At 37.8% G+C, this 23954-nt stretch overlaps 5 protein-coding genes and 2 non-coding genes across 7 annotated transcripts; 4 read left to right on the top strand and 3 right to left on the bottom strand.

Moving 5' to 3' along the window:
• Nucleotides 1–2968: 2968 nt before the first annotated feature.
• On the top strand, nucleotides 2969–8572 carry CBG14121 (the record flags this gene model as incomplete). Its single annotated transcript, XM_002644268.1, has 8 exons — nucleotides 2969–3179; nucleotides 3248–3369; nucleotides 5998–6081; nucleotides 7334–7491; nucleotides 7535–7720; nucleotides 7767–7911; nucleotides 7955–8277; nucleotides 8548–8572. 8 exons carry the CDS (start codon nucleotides 2969–2971, stop codon nucleotides 8570–8572), a joined length of 1254 nt encoding a protein of 417 aa, XP_002644314.1.
• A 2718-nt stretch (nucleotides 8573–11290) lies between these two features.
• Nucleotides 11291–12804, top strand: CBG14120 (the record flags this gene model as incomplete). The annotated part of the gene is made up of 5 exons (XM_002644267.1): nucleotides 11291–11449; nucleotides 11537–11815; nucleotides 12108–12220; nucleotides 12269–12332; nucleotides 12676–12804. Coding segments are annotated over 5 exons (744 nt in total), but the record flags the coding sequence as incomplete, so codon positions are not given.
• A 533-nt stretch (nucleotides 12805–13337) lies between these two features.
• Nucleotides 13338–17045, top strand: CBG27627 (the record flags this gene model as incomplete). Its single annotated transcript, XM_045239436.1, has 6 exons — nucleotides 13338–13343; nucleotides 15387–15524; nucleotides 15566–15651; nucleotides 15699–15819; nucleotides 15869–16069; nucleotides 16962–17045. The coding sequence occupies 6 exons, from the start codon at nucleotides 13338–13340 to the stop codon at nucleotides 17043–17045; spliced, it is 636 nt and encodes a 211-aa protein (XP_045099467.1).
• A 497-nt stretch (nucleotides 17046–17542) lies between these two features.
• Nucleotides 17543–18775, bottom strand: Cbr-clec-265 (the record flags this gene model as incomplete). Its single annotated transcript, XM_002644266.1, has 7 exons — nucleotides 17543–17644; nucleotides 17689–17867; nucleotides 17913–18015; nucleotides 18060–18118; nucleotides 18165–18449; nucleotides 18495–18631; nucleotides 18675–18775. 7 exons carry the CDS (start codon nucleotides 18773–18775, stop codon nucleotides 17543–17545), a joined length of 966 nt encoding a protein of 321 aa, XP_002644312.1.
• Nucleotides 18776–19623: 848 nt separating this feature from the next.
• On the bottom strand, nucleotides 19624–19695 carry CBG28396. Its single transcript has one exon. It is a non-coding gene (tRNA).
• Nucleotides 19696–19816: 121 nt separating this feature from the next.
• Nucleotides 19817–19888, top strand: CBG28662. Its single transcript has one exon. It is a non-coding gene (tRNA).
• A 345-nt stretch (nucleotides 19889–20233) lies between these two features.
• Cbr-aqp-7 lies at nucleotides 20234–21243 on the bottom strand (the record flags this gene model as incomplete). The annotated part of the gene is made up of 3 exons (XM_045239435.1): nucleotides 20234–20608; nucleotides 20664–21023; nucleotides 21070–21243. The coding sequence occupies 3 exons, from the start codon at nucleotides 21241–21243 to the stop codon at nucleotides 20234–20236; spliced, it is 909 nt and encodes a 302-aa protein (XP_045095334.1).
• Nucleotides 21244–23954: the final 2711 nt, after the last annotated feature.

Here is a 23954-nt window from a genome sequence, read left to right as displayed (position 1 = left end):
AACCAACTGTGTTACAAATTTTAAAAATAGAAAATACCTTCAAAACTACAAATTTACCACTTTTTGAGCACTAAAGACAATCCTTGCGAAAAATCACACCCCCACTTCTTAACAAATCAGCTGGCGCCACTTTTTTCTTCAACATTTTGCTCCTCAGACCACCCGATGGGCTATCGCAATGACTTTCTCAATGACATCAGTTATTTCTTCTTTTTTCTCATTTGTGCTTTTCCTTGTTCTTTCTTTCCCACGTATGACAGGTTGGGGGTCATATTTGTTCACTGGCGACTTTTGCAAAGAGGTTTCCAAGCTTTTTAAATGTTAGTACAAAATTTTTATATGTGTGCGTTTATGATATGGCCCGGGAAATCGCGTCGTTTGTAGTTGATGGGGTTCAGTTATTTTTTTCAACTATTCTTTTTTTTTTGGAAATCGAAAGTCTATTGAAAACATGAATTCCGGTATTTTTTCGGATTCAAAGTGTTTTAAAATGAACATAATCCTGCCCAATTTGTATTCAGACTCAGAAAAATTCTCTCTCTAGATTTCCTTAACTGCTATGATTGATACCTTCCTCCCCATTTTTTAAGTCTAGTCATTTTTCTTTTCTCCCTCTGTTTTGCACTCAAAAATGTACCCAAACGACAGTTGCTCTTCCTATCTGTTCAAAAAGTAAGCATACTCATGCACTTTTTCTTCTTTCTCTCATTTTTTTTCAATTTCTTTTCATCTTCATAATTAGACTCGTTTTTTTCTCTCTTATCTCGACGATTTCTTAATCTCGATGATTTCTTAATGATTTCTTTTTGATCAGAATTGTACGCATAATTGCGTTTTGCTGCCACCCATTTGTCTACTCCGAGGACCTAATGGATTCCTATTTTTAGTCCTCCTCCCTCTATTCCTCCCTCCCTCTCTCCTCTATTTTTGTCCGATTGGTCATATCTGGTGACCTAGTACTTTTTCTTTTGCTTTTTCTGTAGAATATTCTATGATAATTTATATATAGCTCTACTTTCGTCTCTGTCACATTTGGTCTTTTTTTTTTGGGGACCCCTATCCGCCCTTTGTCTCTCCAAAAAGGTTGACAGAGACCTTTTTCCTTTCTTTTTCTTCTTCTTTTCCGTCATTTTAAATATCTTGAGAAAAAGGAGCCTGTCTCGTCTTTTGAATGGTTGCACAACCTCATCGTGAATAATTCCTTTTCCCTCTTTCTTCCCGCTTCAACCAACGTGCAATTATCATTTTTCTTCACTCAAAGAAATACGTAGTTCCTTTTTTTGCTTTTGTTGAACTATATTTGCAGCAGCGGCGAAAAAACTTGATTGTTGGATGGGTTGGTGGTGGTTATCAAAATGCACACATACAATTATTATAATGATTGATTAGAGGAGCGACGGTTAATGATCGTTCAGTCTATTTAGAGTGTACTTTAAATTTCAAGAATTTTTTGGGAGCTAGGAAAATTGATTTTTTAAATTTCTAAATCGCTGTCTTCAAAATGTTTGTTTGAAAAACAGAGTTATCAGGGTCATTTTGATCATTTTCCGGAGTCTGGAGTTCGGATGTCAAGTTTCCGATCACATTTCGGAGGGTGTAAAAAAGACCAAGATTAACATTTCAATCACAGATTTTGCGAAACTCCTTGTTTTTGAGCTTTTTCGCTGATTTTTCAAAGCCCCTCCCCCCCCCCCAGATTTGTACTGAAAATTTGGAAAACCATATGTCCCTTAAAAATTAGCAAATAGCTGAAACACTAGGAATAGTACTGTACATACTGTTGATCACTAATTTTCCACCTGTAGTTTCTGCAGCAATCACAATCACGAAAAAATGCAGACCGTAGCTCTTAAGATTTTCGCGATTCCTTATTTTTCCTGATTTTCTCTTTTTTCAAAAAATTTTTTTTTCTCACTCCCAAATTATCTTTTCCATTTTTTCTTTCATTTTCAAAGTTTTCAGAAAAACCTTTTATTCGGGCGACATCCGAATGTAATTTGAGACGTTTGAAAAAAAGAGAAACTAACAAAAAGTTTCAATTTCGTATTAGTCCTTGATATCGCCATGTCTTTCCTTTTTCTTCCTTGTCCCAAGGAAAATCATGTAAATCCATTTTTTATATCACCTCTTTTTCAGCTGGTTTATTCCCACTGTTTCTGTGTTGTTATTTATGCTTTCTCATATCCATTAGACCACTTTTTTTGGAAATCTCGAGACAATTATTTCCGTTTTATATGACGAACATGAGTATATCTTCCTGGCTCATTCTTTCTAGTTTATCATATACAAGGAAATTTTCATGAGGCTATTGGTTAGAAAGCTACAATCTAGCCTCGACTATTGTGATGATCGTCTGGAACATGCGAACAATACACTGCGTGTTCGATGGTTAGTGACTCACAGTTCTTGGTCTTCGATTGATTATTGATCACTACATGGAGGTCTCGAGACAATTCTGATCCATTGCACAGTCTTTCCTCTTTTCCCATGCATTTTCTTTGTGGTGAAACGTTTCATTCCGAGATTTTGAATTCTGGAGTAACTGCGATCTTCCATACATTTCGTGAACCTTTTTCAGATTCACACGTGGCTTTTATCTCAAATTTACATATTTCCATCTTTCTACTGAAAAAAAGCTCTCGAACACTGAGTTCAGTTTTCGGTTCTCGGTTTTCTTTTTTTCCATTAAGAAACGATACTTCAATTTTGTAACTGTCTACTACAGATAGGGATAGCTCCAGATATGGAAACTCCGTTTTCTTTTTATTCTCCCACATCCTTTCCAAAAAATTTTGAAGTGATTTTTCCTCCACAAACATCTCTTCCTCAAAAGTTGGCTAATGACGTGAGATGGCCACGTTGCCAGAAAACTATACTTCTATTTCTATTCCTCTTTCTCTCTATTTTCATATTTCTAGTGAACGATATGCTTTTGTTTTGTCATTCAAATTTCGAAACACGATTGGTGATGCGACCAAAATCTAGCCTAGGATACTGTAACGATCTCGTGGAACGTTTGTTTATGCGAACAACACGTCGATGGCCAGTGAATCATACAGTTCTTGGTCTTCGATTGATTGTTGATCACTACATGGAGGTCTCGAGACGATTCTGTTCCATTGCACAGCCTGTCTTTCCTCTTTATTCACACGCAGCGCCCATTTTCTTCGTGGCGAAACGTTTGATTCCGAGATTTTGAAATCTGGAGTAACTGCTATTTTCCATAAATGTTGTGTACCTTCTTTAGATTCCCACGTAACTAAAAGAAAATGCATGAAGTATCTCATATATCAGTCAGAGTATCAGTGGTATCTCAAATTTACATATTTCCATCTTTATATTGAAAAAAGTTTTCGAACACTCAGTTCAGTTTTTGGTTTCTGGTTTTCTTTTTTTCCATCAAGAAACTATACTTATATTTTGTATCTGTCTACTGCAAAGAGGGATAACGGGCTCCAGATATGGAAAATCTATTTTATCATTATTCCCCTTCCACCTCCTTTCCTAAAAGTTTTGGATCGATTTTTTCTCCACAAACATCTTTACCTATTCTTGGCGGAATGACATGATGTGGCTTCTGCATCCATGGTGCATCTTCCAGGAGGTGCCACGTTGGTAGGAGACTATACTTCTATTTCTAATTTTCTTTCTTTTTATTTCTATAATTCTAGTGAACCATATGCTTTTGTCTTGCCGTCTGAAAACACGATTGTTGAAACGACCAAAATCTAGCCTAGGATACTGTAACAATCTCGTGGAACGTTTGTTTATGAGAACAATATTCTGCATGTGCGATGACCAGTGTCTCATAGTTCTTGGTCTTTGACTGATTGTTGATCACAGCCGGGAGGTCTCAAGACGATTCTGTTCTATTGCACAGTCTTTCTTCCCTTTTTATTACCACACAGCGCGCGTATTTTTCTGTGATCAAACGTTTCATTCCGTGATTTTGAGTTTTAGAGTAACTTTGATCTTCCATACATTTAGTAAACTTTTTTCAGAATCTCACGGAGCTCATAGAATATGTATAGAGCTTCTAGGGGCATATCAAATTAACATACATCTATTTTTTTGCTGAAAGGAGGTCTCGAACACTGGTTTCAGTTTTTTGTTCTTGGGTTTCTTTTTTTCCCATCAAGAAACGATACTTCAATGTTGTATCTGTCTACTACAAATAGGGATAACAGGCTAAAGATATGGAATTTCCATTTTCTCATTGTTCCCCTTCCAACCCTTTTCCTAAAAGTTTTCTATCAATTTTTCTTCATAAACATCTTCACCTATTCTTAGCAGTATTACATGATGTGGCTTCTACATCCATGGTGCATCTCCCAGGAGGTTGGCACGTTTCCAGGAAACAATGTTCCTATTTCTCTTTCTAATGCTTTATTTTTCCATATTTCTAGTGAATCATATGCTTTTGTCTTGTCGTCTGAATTTCGAAACACGATTGGTGATGCGACCAAAATCTAACCTAGGATACTGTAACGATCTCGTGGAACGTTTGTTTATGAGAACAATATTCTGCATGTGCGATGACCAGTGACTCATAGTTCTTGGTCTTCGATTGATTGTTGATCACTACATGGGGGTCTCGAGACGATTCTGTTCCATTGCACAGTCTTTCTTTCCTCTTTTTCCCATGCAGAGCGCATATTTTTCATAACAAATCGTTTTATTCCGAGATGCCGATACTTAGAATAACTGTGATCTCCTTCACCTCTTTTCAGATTCAGACAAAGCTCATAGAATATTTACGTATATCATAGAGTTTCTAGCGTTGTTTCAATTTAAAATTTACCTATTTTTTTGCTGAAAAAACTCTGGGACACTTCTACAGTTTTTGGTTTTGCTGTTCTTTTTTCTGATTAATAAACCATATGTGTCTGACTACTACAAATAGGGACAACTCGCTCCAGATATGTATTATTCTAAATTCCAATTTGATATTACTCCTCTCTCATATCCATTCCAGATGTGTTGTGGATTTTCTTACCCTACAAACTCTCCACCTCGGAATTAGGCGGAATGACGTGTCATGGCTTTCCATATACATGGTGCATCTCCCAGGAGATCCTAGAAACATTTCCACGAGACACTGGGAAAATTTAGCTTAGTGTCGCGAGTGAAACCGAAGATTGCGGCGAGTGGAAAAGATCAGAAAGAACAAAACATATTAATTCATTTATTCTAAATTTTTCCCGTTCTGCCCCTGTGGCAATAATTTGTGGCAATAATTTGCAATTCTAATTAACCTCTATAAAAGGGGAGCTGGCCTATCAGTTATATCGTTTTCTATTCATTTTAGTTATCTACGGTAGTGTATTCGTGGTTTATTAGTCAATAGAAGCCTATACTGGAAGAACGCTGCTTTACCGTTCTCACACTTGGCTCTCTTTTTTCTTCTTTTCCATGCTCATTTTCATCTCAGAAGCTTGGAAGAAAAGAGCTGTTAGGAAAGAAAATTGTGGGGTAGAGCTCTCCACTTTCTCGGCTTCCACTTTCCTTAGATTGAACCTCATTTCTCAGTGAAAAAAAATAATTGAAGTGCCTCGAAAGATTTTCAGCACTTTGGATGGGAACGAGGGGAAATAAAAACGCCAAAAAAGAAGGAAAAGAAGCCAAAACAATTGTTTTTTCTCCCATTTCCCTCACCGGCTTCGTTTTCCACCATTTGCATTTCTTTTCTCGGTGCAGAAACCTCGCACATTGTGCATCAAACTTTTCCAATTTTTCTTATCAGATGCCAGGTGAAAAAGAGTATGATAAAAAGTGAAACCAGTCTGGAAGCAATAATTAGATTTTATGATTGGCCTTTTTTCTTTTTTCATATTTTTGCCAACGAAAAAGCAACGTGACGCATATTTTTTCCCCAGAAATTTCCGTTCAATCATTTTTAATTTTTTTGTGTAAACAATGTTATTTTTCTCGTCCTTTCATTGTTTCTTCTTGCTGACTCACTGTAACCGTTCTCTAAATTTATTTTTGTCATTTCAGAGTCACAACTCGATGTTCATTAAAAAATGGCTTCTAGGCCTCCTGACATTGCTGCTCTTCGTTGCTTCAGTTTACTCTCGTCCGGTAAGTTCCTTGAAAACGCATGACGTCATTGTACCGCATGATTGTCCGAAATAGTTAGGAGAAAACCGTTATCAGAAATTGAATTATGCCTTTCCGATTTTGTGATTTCAAAAGTTTCAGGAAAGAAATTATAAGTAGTGTGCTAGAAAAGTCACAAAATTGTCACTTTTCTATCAGTTTGAAAATATTTCGCTGATTGAGAATCGTAATACATTTTAGTTAAATTTACCATTGGCTGACCGCGGGGTCAAGTTGAGAAAGTATACAAAAAAGTGATAAAAATTGAGTTCATGTGATCGAAAGTACTGTGGTCTCTTTATCTGTGCCGGATGAAAATTCCGTGAATGATGTAAGAGAAGCCCACCAAATATTTTGAGCTCATTTATCTCGATTACTTCAAAAGATATCAAAAACTTGTCAAGTGAGAAAATGTTGGTAATTTCACAAAATACATTTTATCAGTTATCAATTTTTTGATAACTTTTCAAGGAACGGAGATAATTAAGCTTAAAATGCACGTATGGAGTGGGCTTCTACCAGATCACACACACTACATATTTTGACTTTTGAAAGAACAATTTAGTTCGCATTTTTGTTCAGGGAACCTCAACATTTTGTAAACCCAGATTTGATAAAAATTTGAGGATAGGTTAAGAAATAGAAAAAAAAATCATCTAGGCAAATTTTACTGTAGATTTCAGAACCCGTCTTCTATTTTTAGCCGAGTTATATGTATGTTTCAAAACCAAAAATCGCGTTTTCAGTGCAAACAGCGATTTTGAACGAATTTCTTAAACAAGTTTCTTAAATTCTAGTACACATGAAATTTGTTTTGTTATACGTATAGCTTAACGAAATTCCACATTTTAGGAATTTTGTGGAAAACCATTTTTCCGCATTTTTGAATAAATGCACATGGTGGAAAAGCTCAAATAATATTTATATAATTTGAAATATGAAATTTCATTCAATTCTAAGTAGAACACATCAAATTTCATGTTTTGAAGCATCCTAGAAGTTGAGAACAAGTCTTTGTACATTTCGGTTTGCATGGAAAACGCGATTATTGGTAAAAGGGCGAGTTCTAAAACCTTCAGAAGTGTCGATAGGTTTTTTCAACCTATCCTGAAATGGACATGATAACCTGGCTTCACAAGGTGTGGAGATTTCGTTGTAAAGTGGTCACTTCACTCAGAGCTCATAATATTCAAAAAGTTCTGGAAATTTATATTTTTCAATCAACGGTTTGCAGATTGTCACTGAAGCAGAGAAGCAAGCCGAAGCTACAGTTGCACGAATCGTCGCAACTCCAAAGCCAGAACCTCACCATCTGACAAAGGTGAAAGTGTCTGGTCTGCGTCTCGAAGCAAATGTCGGAACCTTCAATAAAATTGTTATGGGACACAACAGGTTTGCTCATTTTAAAAAATCTAGTTGACATGAATTGTTCTAGAAAGCACAACGTCGTGATCGCTCCAAATCAAAATGTTAGAGTCGTGCTGTTTGGTCAGAACTTCCAAGATATTGGAGCTCTGACTTTCACCGCCGATGGAACTTGTACGGATATGAGGCATTTTTTCGAGGCTGACTTTTCTTCCATGACGGATCTGCGTCTGGTAGCAGAAGTTACCTTCCCAAAGTATGATCTTTACAGAATTCGATAAAATAAAAAATTGTACATTTAGAACAGCAGCGGAGTCCGACATATTTAAACTTTGTATCTCAGAAAAATATTATGCGGAACCTCGATTTGCTGTTATTGAAGATCCATTCACTACAGTGACAACGGAAATTCCCCCACCCGAGCATGCAATGCCAAGGTGGCTATCGGTAAGTTTCTACACAAAATTTTCGCCCAATTATGGATTTTCAGATCATCTGTCTAGCGTTCTTGTTATGCAGCTCGGCATTGTTTTCGGGACTCAACATCGGTCTAATGACAATTTCACCTTACGAGCTTCAGTTGTACCGTGCAAGTGGAACGAACTCCGAAAAACGATACTCCGAAAAAATACTCCCAGTTCGAAAGAAGGGGAATCAATTGCTCTGCACTCTTATCATCGGAAACGTTATTGTAAATGTTGGAATATCTATGCTGATGGACATGATCGTTGGAACTGGCCTCGGGGTTCTTTTCGGAGCTACAGCTGCAATCGTCGTCTTCGGAGAGATTATTCCACAGGCTCTATGTGTGAAGTAAGTGATGCCACGATGGGAACCATACCGTATTTCCACTAATAGAAGTTTACATCTATTTGAAGCCCGCCTTTAATAGAAGCCCAATTTTTCTAATTTCTAAACTTCGGAATTTCAGATTATTATAATTTTTGAATTTTTTCCGGAAATTCAGTTTTTCAGAATTTTGAATTTTAGGATCCTGAAATCTCAGAATTTCATGAATTTGGAATTTCAGAATTTTGAATTCCATAATGAAAATTTCGCATTTTCCAAAACACTAAATTTCAGAATTCTTAACTTCCGAATTGCCTAATTTCTAAATTTTTGAATAAAATTGTTTTTGAAAGTTAATCATCGAAAAATAGAAGCCTACTCTCTTATTGAACCCCGCCTTTAAAGGAAGCTCACCCTGAGAAATGAGTTATGAAATAGAATCCCATGGGCTTCTATTAGAGGAAATACGGTGGGTGGTAAGCTCATACTCAGTGTGTTTCACCGTAAGGTACTGAATGATGCGATTTTGAAACATGAAAGTTTCGGAAAGTTGCGGTTTTAAAATGTCATAGTTCTATAATGACGTAATTCTGAAACGTCGCGATTTCGGAACATCACACTTTGGAAACATCGCGGTTCTATAACCACGTAGTTGTGAAATGGTCGGTTCTAAAACGTCTCTGTTGATAAATGACCAGTTCTAGTACGAGGTTAAAACATTTGAAAAAAATCTCAAATTCACCGATATGTTATCGGTAACCCACACGGCTCATATTCCGGACTATACGAGCGGCTACACGTTTATGTTTCTGTGTTCAAGGTAAAAAACTCTAATTGTTTCAGAATGGGACTTCCTATCGGAGCGCATACTATTCCAATCACTCAAGTGCTTTTTTTCCTAATGTATCCTTTAACATGGCCTATTTCCAAAGTAAGACACTACTGAGAGGTGTATGTGAAATTCTGAAATGCTTTCAGCTTCTGGATGTGTTCCTAAAAGAAGAGCTCACTTGTTCTTTGGAGAGAAATAAACTCGTCGAAATGCTCAAGTTGTCCGAGAAAACCATCATCGGCGGCCAAACGGACGAGTTCAAGATGGTCCTAGGAGCATTGGAGCTCTACGATAAAACTGTGGCAACAGCGATGACACGTTACGAGGATATGTTCATGCTTCCGGATACTTTGAATCTCAGTGCCGACATGGTTCAACAAATCTTGGATATGGGATATACTCGAATTCCAGTCTTTGAAAACAAAGGGCCGGGTGGAAAACCTGCTCAGCTCAATATCAACAAGCATATCTTTGGACCTGATGAAGAAGTGAAAAACGTGGTTGCGCTTCTGTTCGTGAAAGATCTTGCGCTGCTTGATCCTAACGATCAACAAAACGTCATGAAAATCGCCAACATCTATAACCACGAAGTACGCCGTGTGCTAGAAGACATGCCTCTCCGTACTATGCTCGAGGAGTTCAAGCGGGTTAGATTTTTCGAAAGATTTATTTTGAGAAAGATGGAAGAGAAAGATAAATGACTATCTCTCTCCTCGATCAAGCTCTCTCATCTGGGTGCGAAAGTTGTTTTAATCTGAGATTTTTTATCCAGGGTGAGTATCATATGGCGTTGGTGGAAAGGCTCGTCGAACAAGAAGATAAGGATCCGGTGTACGAACTCTGCGGATTAATCACGCTTGAGGACATTATCGAAGAGATCATCCAGTGTGAGATCATCGACGAAACGGATGCAGTCTGTGACAATGTGCACAGAAAGAAACGACAAAGGAAGAAGGTTAGTTGACCTTTTCTATAGATCATTTGGGTTCATTTCTCATGAGTTGTTGTGTTTTTAAGGACCTGAAAAGAACAAAAAACACAAAAAAAAACGAGAATAAGAACAGAGAGCAATTTACATTGTAAACGAACTTGAGGGGTTTTCACCCGAATAGACTTCCCTCCTTTCTTTTTTTCCCTCATTTCAACTCCTTCAAAACAGCTTTTTTCGTCTTCTTCAATGATTGCTAAGTGCTTTCTCTCTTTGGAAAACACACAAACGTTTTTCTTCATTTTCCCATACTGCACATTTCCTCACCAAAAAAACTTCTCACCGCCCCCGCATCCCAGCAGAAGTCGACAATTTGTTCATATATCTCGAGGGCATATCTGTCCAGAGAGGCTCACCCAAAAGACGTTGTGTGCTCCTCCCTGTGCCTTTCCGCCTGCCTTTTCTCTCCTACTCCTCACGTCGGTTGAGGAGGAGGCCCTCCCCCCGGAGCCGCCACGCGGTCGTACATCATTGTCTTGTGTGATTCTTCTTCTTCATCTTCCCCTCCATCTTCTTCTTCTTCTGGCTCCGATCTTCTGTTTAGAAGGTAGAAGACATCATGCTACAACTGCCAGGACAATCAGCTGGACGGACTCTTCGAGAACCGTCATGCTATTCCATCCGAGATGTGTCCATGGCGGGGTCCTATATAAGGACTCCCATTCGACAGATGGATAGTACTTACTGCCACTGTTTGATAGCTTTCATCACCCTTATATTCCTAACTTCTAGTGGGATGTTCATTACAATATTCATCAAGTCTCTGGGGACTGAATGACATTCAGGTATAAAATTCAAACGCCGTCTTCCAAGCTTATCCCTACATCTAATCCTTGTTGATTCCATTTCCAACTTGGAACACTTTTCTTTTCGTAACACCTCGACGTTTGAATGTTTGGCCAAGCAGCACAAATAGTGAACCAATCTAGTTGATAGAATCAAGTCTTTTAGAAAATCCGATTTCGGACGGCCTCTTTTTTTTTATGAGTCTATCGCTCTGTTTTTGTCTTGGTAGAGAGAAGAGCAAAAAAGAAAAAATTTTTGTCTTGACTTTCGACAGTTCGAGGACCAGCTTTTGTAGTGTCGAGGGGTGTTGACTACATAGAATTGAATATTTTATGATAGCTGCTGCCTGGAAGAATAAAAAAGAATCGAAAATTAGAAATGAGTCATAGGGGCTGATTAAAATAAAATGATCTTATTTTCAGAATCATGACATGAGCCAAATTGTGAACACGGCGCACGCGAAAAGCACAATTAACATACAGCTGCTGGCAGTGACCATTCAAGTGATGAGCACCTGTCATAAGATTTTCTCCACCACCTACATCCTCCCAACAATCCTTGAGAAGCTCATCAGGAAAAACTGTAAAAAGGTTAGTCAAGACATGTGCCCTTTATACATGCTGTCCAATTTTAATTAGTTCCCCAATTGCTATTCGTACCACGTCATTCTGTTTTAGGTCGAGGCAACTCAGTTCTCTTGTCTCAAAGAGGCCGGAATCGTTCAGCCAAAGCCAGCAGTTCTATATAGAAAGGGAGAGTTCAGTAATAAATTTATTATGATACTCACTGGGCGTGCTGTAGTCACAATTGGAAAAGAAGAAATGCGCTTAGAAGCGGGAGCATGGCACAACTTTGGAACCGAAGTTCTGGATGCAATGGTGGAGGCAATTGATAGATCAGCTAATCAAACGACCAGCCGTTCTACGATGTCTCTGAACACAGAAGTGACCAATAATGTGAGTTTGGAAATTCCAGAATGAATTTTCTTAAAGAGGTTCTATTAATACCCGGTTTCTGAGAATTTGGTGTGGGAAAAATAGTGAGAGGAAAAGAAATTCTGCTAATTATTCCGGAATAATTTATGAGTTCGATGTAAAGACAATGGAATGTTTGGTTCAATGCTCATTGCGTCCTTTCAAGTGTTTTTTGCAAAACTAGAGATAAATACATCAGCAAGAGGAAAAACATAACATTGTGTTTTGAATTTGAAACTGGTCTCATTGGTTTCAAAAATTTCCCTCTTTTCAGACCATCGGGTTCATTCCGGACTTTGATGCAGTGATTCTCTACGAATGTAAGTTTTGCGAAATTACTGCTCCTGATCTTCTGCTCGCCTACAACTCCTCTCAAATCATGCAAAAGTAATAATCAAAGAAAACATGAGAAATTCCTAAGATCCATTTTTTCAGCAATTCGAAAGTCCAAGTGGTCCGTTCCAATTCGAGATCCAGTTTGATTGAGGAGATTCCAAAGGTTAGCTAGCCAAAATCCTATTATCAATTGAAAACTAATTTCCAAAATTTTTTGGATACATTACATAACATTTAGAAATTGTTAATGGGCCGTTCGAAACGTAGAGGCACTTATGTTTAGTGTCTCTCCGGTAAGGTTGACGTGTGTACTTCTCGAATCTCTCGTTTTTTGAACTTCTCTGGTTTTTTAAACATAATGTGTGATATTTTCTCCAATGAGGATTTATTTATTTTGCCATATACGACATTGTTTTATGTTCCAAAGTGTAGTAACGTCATGCTACCTCCCCCGATAGACGTGGCTAAAGAATTTCCCATGAAAAATGTAACAATAAGTTTTTCAGGAAACTTCCACTCCCATTCGCAACGGAAGTGTCAAATTGCGCACCGTAAGCGAGAGTGAAACAGTCAAATTGCTGCCAAAGAATGACACGTGCCATTTTAAAAAAATCGCTGATGCCGAAACAGAAGAAAATGAAGATGAACAAGAGCAGGAAGAGCAAGAAGAAGAATAGCTGGTATCACTGATCTCTTCACAGAATCCTCTTCGTCCCATTTATTAGGTTGCCTTATTTCACTTTCCTATAAGGTCCAAACTTGCATTATATTATCCCCAATCTTTCTCATTTATTGATCAATTTCTCATTCCACTCTTTCAATTTTTTTTTGTGAATTCTGTCCCCAGTTCTCGGGTTCCATCCCCAAGTTTTGTTGTAGCTGGCGCTAGTCGCGTTCCAAAACTCATGGATTCCTGAGCCCTCTTATGTATTTATCTATGCAATTTTTGTGCACGGGCTATTAATCCGGTTATTTTATGTACTGTGAAAAAATAAATTTATTCATCCGGTTATCATACATCCCTCTCCCTCTTTTTTCTGTGGCTTCAGATCACTTACGTTGTATATACGATTATAATTCATTTATTTATTGCACGATGAATTTTCTGAAATTTTTTTCTCAATTTTTGTTTTGATGACGATTGAATGTTTGGCCGCGGACTCCATTCATGCAGGTTTGTAATTGTAACCACACACCTGGAAAAAATGACGAAGATGTTTCACTAGAGTTGGTAAAGTACGTTAATCACGGAGTTTGGTCTTCATTTGAATAGGTTTCAAAATGTTTATTTTGAGATTAAAGTTGTCATTTTGTTTAAGAAGCCGAGACTTTCACTTTTTTTGGTCCTACCTCCTAAACTACTAACTACTGTGTGATTTAATAGAAGGCCACACCATACTCGCACTCAGGGATGTTTGGAATGTTATTTTTGGAATTTTTCGGGAAATGTAAAGTTCCGGGTTTCAAATTTTCTGGATTTTGGAATTTCTAAATTTCCCTATTTTTGAGAAGTTTGAAATTTCAGGAATTTGGTAATCTCACTTTTCCATGGTAGAATCGCGGAAAATAAGTGAAAATTTACAAATTGATTTCGAAGGAAAACATCATGAAATCTCGATTAGTATTTGATTCTGCAAAAAACGTTTGTAAATATTCCGAATTTTGTCTCAGAAATTTTCCAGTCTCCCCTTCATTACAAAAATGGTCGGAATTTCCGCAATTTTTCGAATTCCGAAATCTTTTCCGAACTTCCCTACATGTACTTTGAACTTAAATATCTCAATTACTGCAAGAGGTTTCAAACACTTGCCAACAACAAAACTGCTGATATTTTTATGATAAACATTTTATCGGTTGACAAAATGTTAATATCTTTTCTGAGAATCGAGATAGACGGCCCTAAAAAAACAAATAGAGGTGTCACATGAGAACATTCAATGTACCGTAGTTTCTCTACTATTTAGAAGCCCACCAATACTTGCCTTTTGGACTCAATCATTTCGGTTTTTATGAGAGGTATCAAAAATCTGTCAACTAATAAAATTTTGGCGGTATTATGATAAACAATTTGTTAGTTGCAAATGTTTCGATATCTCGTGCAGAAACCTAGATAATTGAGCCCAAATTGCATGTAGTTGGTCTGCTTTCATAGGCGCAGATACGGTATCCGTGGTTGTGGTAAGATTTTCGGTTATTTCTTTCCATAGTTTTCATGGTTTCAAATGTTTTCAAAATTCTCGCGACCCTGAAAAAAGTAGTAAGAATTCGTTTCAGAAAATTATAATTTGAAATTCAAAATCATAAGAAAAAATTGAATTCTACTCAAAAATTTTTGATCCTTATTTCTCATGACGTTTTATGTTTCTAGTCAGATTGTTTTTTTGTATTGAGTTGTCTGAGGACAAAAGGATACAAATTCATTTGGTGTCAACAGACAACCCATTTCTGATTTGGATAGCATGTCTTCAAGTCTTTCTAGTTTCTTCCAGTTTTCCATTGTAAAAAGATCTTCTGCTTTTGTCTTTTTTTTCTTCAGTTTTCTTGTCTTCTAGCCTTTTTTGTTTCAGATGGAGGAATTTGAAAAACATAAAACTCCCAAGGATTACAGATGTGAAAAATGTGATAAAACGTTTACAAGTTCTGCAGGTAAATCGAATTTTTTCATCAAATTTTTATAAACAAATTCAAGGTCTCCGGCAACACCGTCCGTCACACAACGATGAGCCGTACTTTCAATGCAAAAAGTGTGACAAACGATTTTCGTACAGTCCAAATTTGTCGGAACATAAATCTTCATGTCATAGCGAAGATCTTCACATGTGCCCAATATGCAATAAACCATTTGCGTAAGCAACGAAGAAACGTAGACCTTTAGTGAATGCTTTAGTACATAGAATTAACTGTTTTTTGAACCTTATATTAATCACGGTCCCTACACAAGCGATCAAATATTGAATATCAAACAAAATACGGTATTATTCTTGTACGGCGCCGATGAACCTTCTGGCCTAATTTACTAAAAAAGGCGTATAGCCGGTCCTGAGGAGGAAACGACTACGGTATTTACAAAAAACTTCATGCGCCTTTAATACTGTATACTTAGGAATTATTTTGGCTCATTTTAGGCAGTTTTTAGGCAAAAATAAATTATTCCAAAGTATACTGTAATAAAAGCGCATGAAGTTATTTGTAAGAGCAGTAGCCGTTTTCTCTCCAGGACCGGCTATGCGCCTTCAAAGATAAAATTGGCGACAAGGTTCATCGACGCCGGACAAGAAATATATACAAACATAATCCCAAAATTTTTGATTTCTCAAAATTTTCAGAACGGCTAACTACCTTAAAAAACATTTACGCCTGTGCCAGAAAAGGGAAGAAAGAAGAGAAAGAGATAAGAACGATCCCAACAAACGAATTCGAAAACGCAACCGAAACAAGACCACAAACGACTTGATTGTGACATCCGGATCAGTCCCAGAAAGGTTTTGTTTTAATTACTATCTCAAGATAAGCAAACGTTGTGTTTCAGCATTGAGCAGTTAGGCGATGTTGTGAAGCGGATAGAAGATTTGAAAACTTTCGATGAGAAAGACGAGGAAAGAGAAAATCCCCAAACGATTTCTATAGACTTACCGGATCCGCCAGAGCTAGTGGGAGCTGTTCCAAAAACACAAAATTTTAAACTTTCCGGTTTTACAGGAATTATTTTCTACCGAATATGCCGTCAACGCGGCAATTCTCCCAAGTTTGGACGAATTCAACCCGGAAACCAATGGTTTTCAATCCATTTTCAACGATTTGGAAAGATCAGCCTACGGACCAACAAGTAGTCAGTTTGATAATTATGGATCATTCGACAGCAATGGAAGCTTTGGAAATCAACAAGGTTTCCAATACGAGGTAATTTTTCACAGATCAAATTTTTTATTTATGAAGGCTTGTTTCTAGACTTTTCTGATTCACTGAGTTTGATTTATGATTTGTTAGATGAAATTCTTTACCGAAATAAATATATTTATTTATAGCGAAATTCTCCAACCGGGACCTCAAACAATTTCTATGGAAGATATTCACTGGATGAGGAATTCATCTCAACTTTTTCTGGTGATTGGTCGTATAACAACTACCGTAGCTCGTCTGTGGATCAGTTTTCATTCCAAACTACAAACCATTACATGCCGGGTTTTTCTGGAAATTTTGATTTACAATATCCACCACAGCAGACAACGCAAAGTTATTTTTAAATCGGCAAATCTAATTTCAATTAACCTCCAAGTTTGTTAGCATAGTTTTTCTCTTCAAATCAACATTTTCTTTAACCCAAAATTATTTCAAATCTTGCACTTGAATATTATGTATGCTTGAATCAAAAACTAAGAATCAGATTGACTTCAATCGAAAGTCAGCTATCCTTTGTCATGACGTTTTTTTCTGAATTCTTCGAGATTGTTTTTTGTATCGAGTTGTTAAAGTACAAAAAGACACAAAATCATCTGACTCCAAAACAAAACCCACTCATGATTTGAAAAAATGATGTCAAAGTGATATTGCTCATGACGAATTGTTTGGAAAAGTAGTTTTCAAAATTGTCTCGGAAACCGTTGAAAAACTGCAGAAACGATGATGAAAAGAATTTTTTTCAATTCGCACTCGCGGCTGCAAGCGATAAAAAGTTTGCAGACACCACTTTAAAAAAATTTGAATCCTTCAAAACTATTAGAAAAATTTCTCCGGAAATAATCATCCCTTACATTTCACTGGATTTTCGAATCAGGAGTAGACTGTATTTTAGATGCAGATGGTATTATTATCATTCCGTAATCTTGCAAGTAATATTATCACCGGCTTTTTCGAAAAATCTTACAAAGTCTGGTAAATTTTTGTATTTTCTCTTACGGAACAAACTTCTTATTGAGCTCACGTAGCTCGGTTTCTAAAAGATATGAGAAAGTTGTCAACTGCTGAAATATTGGTCACATTATGACAAATATTTTGGATGTTAACGTAATTTTAATATCTTTTATTGGAACTAAGATAATTAAGGTCAAACTGCTGATATTCTCTTGTTTAGTTCATCAATCATACTTTTTTGTTTTTAATGTTTCACTGGCATCAAACTCATATTTTGGATCAATAACTTTGAAAGAGTTATTTTTACTTTGTTTATATAATCGTTCGACTTTGTTCGAAAGTCAGTTTTCATTCTTGAATTGTCACTCACAATACTACAAAAGTCGTCTGAATCTATAATAAAATGCATATTTTTCTCTGTTCTCATCCTCTTGTATGCTGCTATTCAATGAAATATTTATACAATAATTTGAACATTTATTTGAGATTACATTTTGCTCCGACTCGTTATATGTTGATCATTCAGTAAACATATCGTTTGCATGCAGCGTAGCGGCAGGTTTGAGAGGCACAGTTACCCATTCTCATATACGTGGTGTATCCCATAGGGTTGCTCAGAATGATCTGAAAAATCAAGTTAGAATTTAATCAGAGTAATTAAGTCATACCTGTCCCTGACTATTGTAATCAGCTGGCTCTCCTGGAGCAAACCCTTGATAATAGTCGAATGTGGTCGAGTCGTCCCATTGGAAATAGCCACGGTCTGAATTGTAGGTAAGTCCAACAATGATGTTATCTCTGGCGGATGCGGTGGAAATCCAGTAATTGTTAGCTTGTACTCCAAGACCTGAATTATACGGTATGTCAGGTTCCGAAGAAAAATAACGCTTACGGTTAATGAATGCAGCCTCTCCAGAGTTGTGAACGAAAGCCAAAGTTCCACCCATGCTTCTGCAGGTATTCATTGCGTTGTAGTAGGTGGTGTTACTGATAATCTAAAATAAATTAGTAAAATCTATTTTCATATTTGAAATCTCACTCTGAAGCAGGAGCAAGTTGGTGGGTAGTACTCCCATCCTGCTTGACATGGAACAAAGTCTGAAAGTAAAATTTTTCTCATTTCCAATTTTGGAATAAAACTCACTCAAATACTTTTGCACACAACTTGGATATCCACTTGGTTTTGGAGTAGGCGTAGTTGGCTTCGGAGTTTGTGGGTACAAGTCGAACTCACAAAGAGCACTGTGGGAATCGGTGCATGGCTGGGCATACCAGTATCCATTCATTCCAATCGTGATACAGTAACCCAGAGCGACACTGAATGGCTCTCCAACAGCGAAGTTTGTATAGATTGGTGGCTTTCCATCGTCCCCAACAATGTAGGTACCATCAGCGACAAATTCCAGCCAGGTGTGCCAGTTAGCATGCACTAGAAGTTTTCATGAATACAATCTTCAAAAAATGTCAGACTCACATTGTACTTGCTCAGTGACAAAATTATTTTCAGCATAGGACAAAGGTGTTGTGAGTCGGGTATATGGTCCGTATGTTTTCTGACAGTACGCGAGAGCATTATCTCTTGTCATATCCATTCCCAACGCAGCATAGCATCTGAAAACATTAATATGGTACCGATATTTTCCAAAATTCTTACTTTGAATTGTAAATTTTGGTTCCAGCTGGACAACTTGCGGAAGAAGTTGATTGAGCAACAGAAGCAATTAAAAGAAGAGCAGAAATTAAAGTTGGCGACATTATTTGCCTCTGATGATGACAGTAGGTAGCAGTGAGGTTTTATATACTCGTTATCAAGAAACGCAATGGGCGCCTGCATGATGATTTTAATTTCCGAATCGTCATCGAGGAGTTTGATCTTTCCGACAAAGTATTATCTCGGTGTGGTTCAACAGAATGAAAATGTCGTTGACTAATTGTGCGTAGAAAATTATGATAACATTTGGAATTATTGTTTAAAGTTTGGAAGAAGACACACAAAACAAGTGATCCGGAAAATGTTATCGAGTCATGGGTGGCATTAAAGTTGAATTATTGAGAAGCACTGAAGTTCGAGAGTTTTGCTGAACAATATTTTTTTTCTGAAAACAATACTTTCTATTAGTCATACATATTTAATATACATACGGTGAATGATGTATCAAATCACCACCATAAATTTGCGATCCGGGCTCAATTATCTCGCATCTCTCGCAAGATATGGAGAAACCTGCAACTAAAAAATTGTTTATCACAAAATCACCAATATTTTATTAGTTGACAGATTTCAAATATCTCTCATAGGAACAGAGATAATTGAGTTTGAAATGAAAGTTTAAGCTGAAATTCCATGAGAACATCAGCGGTAGTTAAGTTTTATTTCATTTGGCATATCTCTAATTTGAAATTATTATGAAATTGAAAACTTATGAGTTTGCAGTTTACGATTTCCTGGAATAATCGTCTCAAACAAAATTCGAAATTCGCAATAAAAAAAACCAAAACTGTCCAAATCAGAAAGAAACCCGGACGTTGTGCGCAGTCCGAGGCAAAAAAAGATTTGCAAAGTTATTTTGTAATAGAAAAAAAAACACAAAAAAAAAGATTACTGCGTTCGGGGGGAATCGAACCCCCGTCGAATGCTTGGAAGGCATCCATGCTGACCATTACACCACGAACGCACACATTAACCTCCCCACTCGTTTCAAGTGATGAAGACAAGTCAACACTCGGCATACTCTTGTTTCTCTCCCCGCCGCCAGCGCCGACTATATAACCTGCGTCTATTAGTGTTTGAATGTCTCCGTTGTGGTCTAGTGGTTAGGATTTATGGCTCTCACCCATAAGGCCGGGGTTCGATTCCCCGCAACGGAATATCTTTTTATCTTTTTTAACCCTTTCAATTTTTTGCGATTATCACCTTTTTTCAGTGTTGAGACGTTACTTCACAAAAAATAGTTACACTTGTATAACTTTATTTGATTGAAAAAATATTTTATGACAATTGAAAGCGGAAGCGATAAGTTGATGAAAATATCTACTTCGAAAATTATGAGGAGCTGTGAGTTTTTGTGACTATGCTTTTTATTATGTGTTTATTAGCTGAATAAACGGGTGGCTGAAAATGAAAGCAGCTATGAAGAGGAGAGAAGATTCTGAGTTTAGGCATCGGCGCTGAAAGTACAATTTTATTCGAGAAACTGTCTGTTTTTCTCCGTCTTACGCGAGCTTGAGTGGCTGGTTGGCTTCATCGACAAGAACGTAGGTGGTCTCTCTTTGCTCTGGAATATGGGCTCCGACGAAGAAGGTGTAGGACCAGGCTCCAGCAACGGCTCCGAAGAGTGGGGCAATGACTGGGATCCAGAAGTAGTAAGAGTGGTAGCTGAAGACACCGGATCCGTAGATGAAGAAAGTGACGATTCTTGGTCCAAGATCACGAGCTGGGTTGATTGGGTATCCGAGGTTCATTCCGTAGGCGGTTCCGATCATCATGACAACGAGTCCAAAGAGAAGTGGGTGAGCGGCGGCTGGGATTCCATTGCGCTTGTCAATGATGACGCAGACGAAGAGGACGAGAATAGCGGTTCCGGCGAACTGAAATATAAAAATTGTCAACGAATCTGAAATTTCAGCTCCCTTTCGAACTCACTTGATCAAAGAAGCAAGTGGTGTTGGAGACATGGAATGCTGGGAACGAGCAGAAGCAAGCAGCGGTGGCTTTGCTTCCGATGATAGTGCGGTAAGCTCCGGCAAACTTGTTGACTTGGTCTAAAATAAACTTATTATTGCTACAGTAATGATCACAAATACCGTAGTAAAGTCCGAAGGCGGCGAGGGATCCAAGAGCGGCTCCGATGGTTTGGACGACGCAGTAGACCAAGAAGTCCTTGAGTGGGAGCTTTCCAAGAGTGAGGAAGGCAATGGAGACAGCTGGGTTGAAGTGTCCTCCGGATGTCTTGGAGCACAGGTAGACGCAGAAGGCGATGGCCAATCCCCATCCCAAATTGATCTGAAATAAAACCCTAAGAAACTCATGCAGGACTATTTTGACATACGTTGATCCAGGTGTTGAGCTTCTCATTCGAGAGAATGAATTGCATCACGATTCCGATTCCGATGAAAAGAAGCATGAAGGTTCCGAAGAATTCGGACAAGGCGTTTCTTAAGAGTGGATTCTTGATATGAATCTTCGAGCGAACCTGCTCGGTTCTCTCAAGTTCCACCGCCATCTGAAAAGTAGAAATGATACTAGGGAACGTAATTGAAAGGGCAGAGGGGGATAGGGAAACGAAATTGAAACGAAATTGATGACAACTGAATGATGGAGAGAGTTTCTGGGCAGGTGGCGGCTATACAAAGTAAAAGGGGCGGAGTTGAAGCGGAACTAATTGGAGGGTGTCAGAAATTTCTGAGGGGTTGAAATCATAGGCTGCAAATGATGAATTGGACGCGTTGAAAGTTAGAAGAACCTCCATAGAACAGAAAATGTGAGAAGATATGAGGGGGGAAGGAGACAGATACACACATTCACACAACAACTTTCTAATGTCACCTCACTATACCGATATCATACCCGAACATTGATAGCGACTCCTTGCTGCGAGGACATTGTTCCTTTCTTTGGAATATAGAATCTCAGAATCTGACACAAAAACACACTGATCTAGGACTGCAAAATGAAAGAGATGGGGGCGTTTGGTTTGGGGCATCAGATAGCGCCGTCCCCAAGAAAACTTGGCTTTTTTTGGGAGGCATCAGTTGCCACTCCCTTAACGAGACGAGAAACACAAACCCTGCGGACGGAAGCTGACAATGTTTCAAACAACATGCGATTTGCTAATAAAACTTGGGCACAGAGCAACGATACCAATCATGCTTGTTTCACCGAATCAACATCCCAAATTTGGGGTTTTTTCTTTTTTCTCGGACCGAATATTTTTTCTGTTTCACAATGAACTGCAAACGACCAGAAATCGAAGGGGAAAGAAGTCAAGCTGGAAAAGGAGGGAAAGGAAAAACACACGGACTCTCGGGTCTTAGAGTTCATAGCTCGCCCCGTTTTAGAATGGATTCCCGAGGGAAAAGCGGATGTCAAGAAAATGCATTTGGCACGTATTTCAGTAAGTAGTCAGTAAAAGGCAGTTTTGAAATTATTAATATCCGGACTATTGAACTTTAAAATTTTTCGTGGACGTTGTTTATGTTCAAGACTAGCCGAACTTGAAGAAAAACATGATGCAATTGAAGTTAAGGTTATCTAAAAAGCAATCTCCTTTATAAGTGAAAAACAAAAACTTCAAATCTGATTTTTCACAAAACTCGCAGATTTTCTAGGTGCGATAGGTGACAGCGGCAAAATTTGATATATGTGTATATTTGTGAAGAAGAAAAAAATGAGAAAAAGAAGAAGAAGAAGAGGGGAAAGAAAGAAAAGAGTGAAGATGAAACAGAAGTGTATATGACGATTGGCCTAGGAGAATGTGAAACAAAAAAAACTTCAAGGAGAGAGAGAGGGAGAGCAATGACGGTCGACCTCATCTCTTCTATCTCTTTCTATTGCTGTGATCATATCCCAACCTGTGTGTAGGTGCAAAGTAGCGGAAAGAAATATAATACAAAGAATGATCAGTTGGCGACTAGTAAAGTGCTTTGAATTGTTTTGACTTTGCTGGGTTGGTAGTGCAACAGGATAGTAATGCATGGCATAAAAAAGAAACTCTAGTCAGAACAATTTTTGCCAAAGATCCTAAATTATAGAGCTTCAGAAGCCATTCAACAAATTGGGTTATTTTATCTTTCCCAATGTTAGAAGGGAATTTTACACCTTTTGAATCAAGGTTTTAATGAAAACTTCATAATAAGTTTATATTAGCTTATTCCTGATTTCTGAAAATTTTAGAATCCGATCGCCAGTTTCAGTCGAGTTATATTACTCTCAGTACCAAAAATCGTACTTTCAATTAGGACTAGAGATGATTAAAAAAGGCCAGGCATCAAAAAATCATGCTGGACAGCTCAGGGGTACATCGCCGCTACCGGCGGAGCTACGGGGGCGCGAATGCGACTGCCGAGCGATGGTTACATAAACGCGGCGCAATTTCGTCCCTCAAACTGTCCTACAAACTTTTTGTTGTCTGGCCCCATTTAAAGACGATTTTCTTGAATTCTAGGATGTTCCATGTTTTTTCGAGTTTTCCCACTTTTGGGGTCTCATTCAAAAATGGAAAAACAATTTTGAGAAAATATCCGATATATGATGTTTCGTTCAACTCTAAGTCTAGCACAACAAATCTCATGTTCTGAAAGGTCCTAGAATTTGGTAAGAGCGCCTTCGAAAATCTTTGGTTTTGCACTAAAACGGCAATTTTTGGTACTGAAACTGATATAACTTGGCTGAAACTGGCGAGCGGCTCTGAAAATAGTCTGGATAAGATATTCTCAACCTATCCTTAAAAATTTGACCAAAATCTGGGAGTACAAGGTGCTGAGGTTCCCTTGTAAAATAATTGTTCTCCAAAATTTACGAATTTGACTTCAAAGAACGCTCACACAACTCAAACACATCCTTTATTCTTTACTTAAAAGGAGGCCTAATGTCTAGTTGACTGTGAGTAATTGAGTTGAGAAAGCGAGTGTACGTGAAGATATGCGCGGCGCGAAGCAGTTGGTGCTCTTTTTTACAAGAGCGCCAGCTACATTTTTGCCTATTTTTCCTTTCCGCACGTCTTCACTCAATCAGAAGTTGTGTGTGAAAGAGATAGAGCGAGAAAAGAAATGAAACGAATTTTGAATGTTATTTCAATCGTGCATTAGTGAGAACGTGAGATTGCCAAAGGTGAACAAATCAAGAAGAGGAGGTGTAACCGGAAAAGTGCATGACATGTTTTTTTAGCTTGAAAAAGAATTGGAAATCTGAATAATTCGTGAGAAGTGAGTCAAG

This window comes from Caenorhabditis briggsae (assembly GCF_000004555.2).
Source record: "Caenorhabditis briggsae complete genome, chrX, whole genome shotgun sequence".
NCBI classification, from domain to species: Eukaryota; Metazoa; Nematoda; class Chromadorea; order Rhabditida; family Rhabditidae; genus Caenorhabditis; species Caenorhabditis briggsae.
This window is presented reverse-complemented; position numbering and strand designations above follow the sequence as displayed.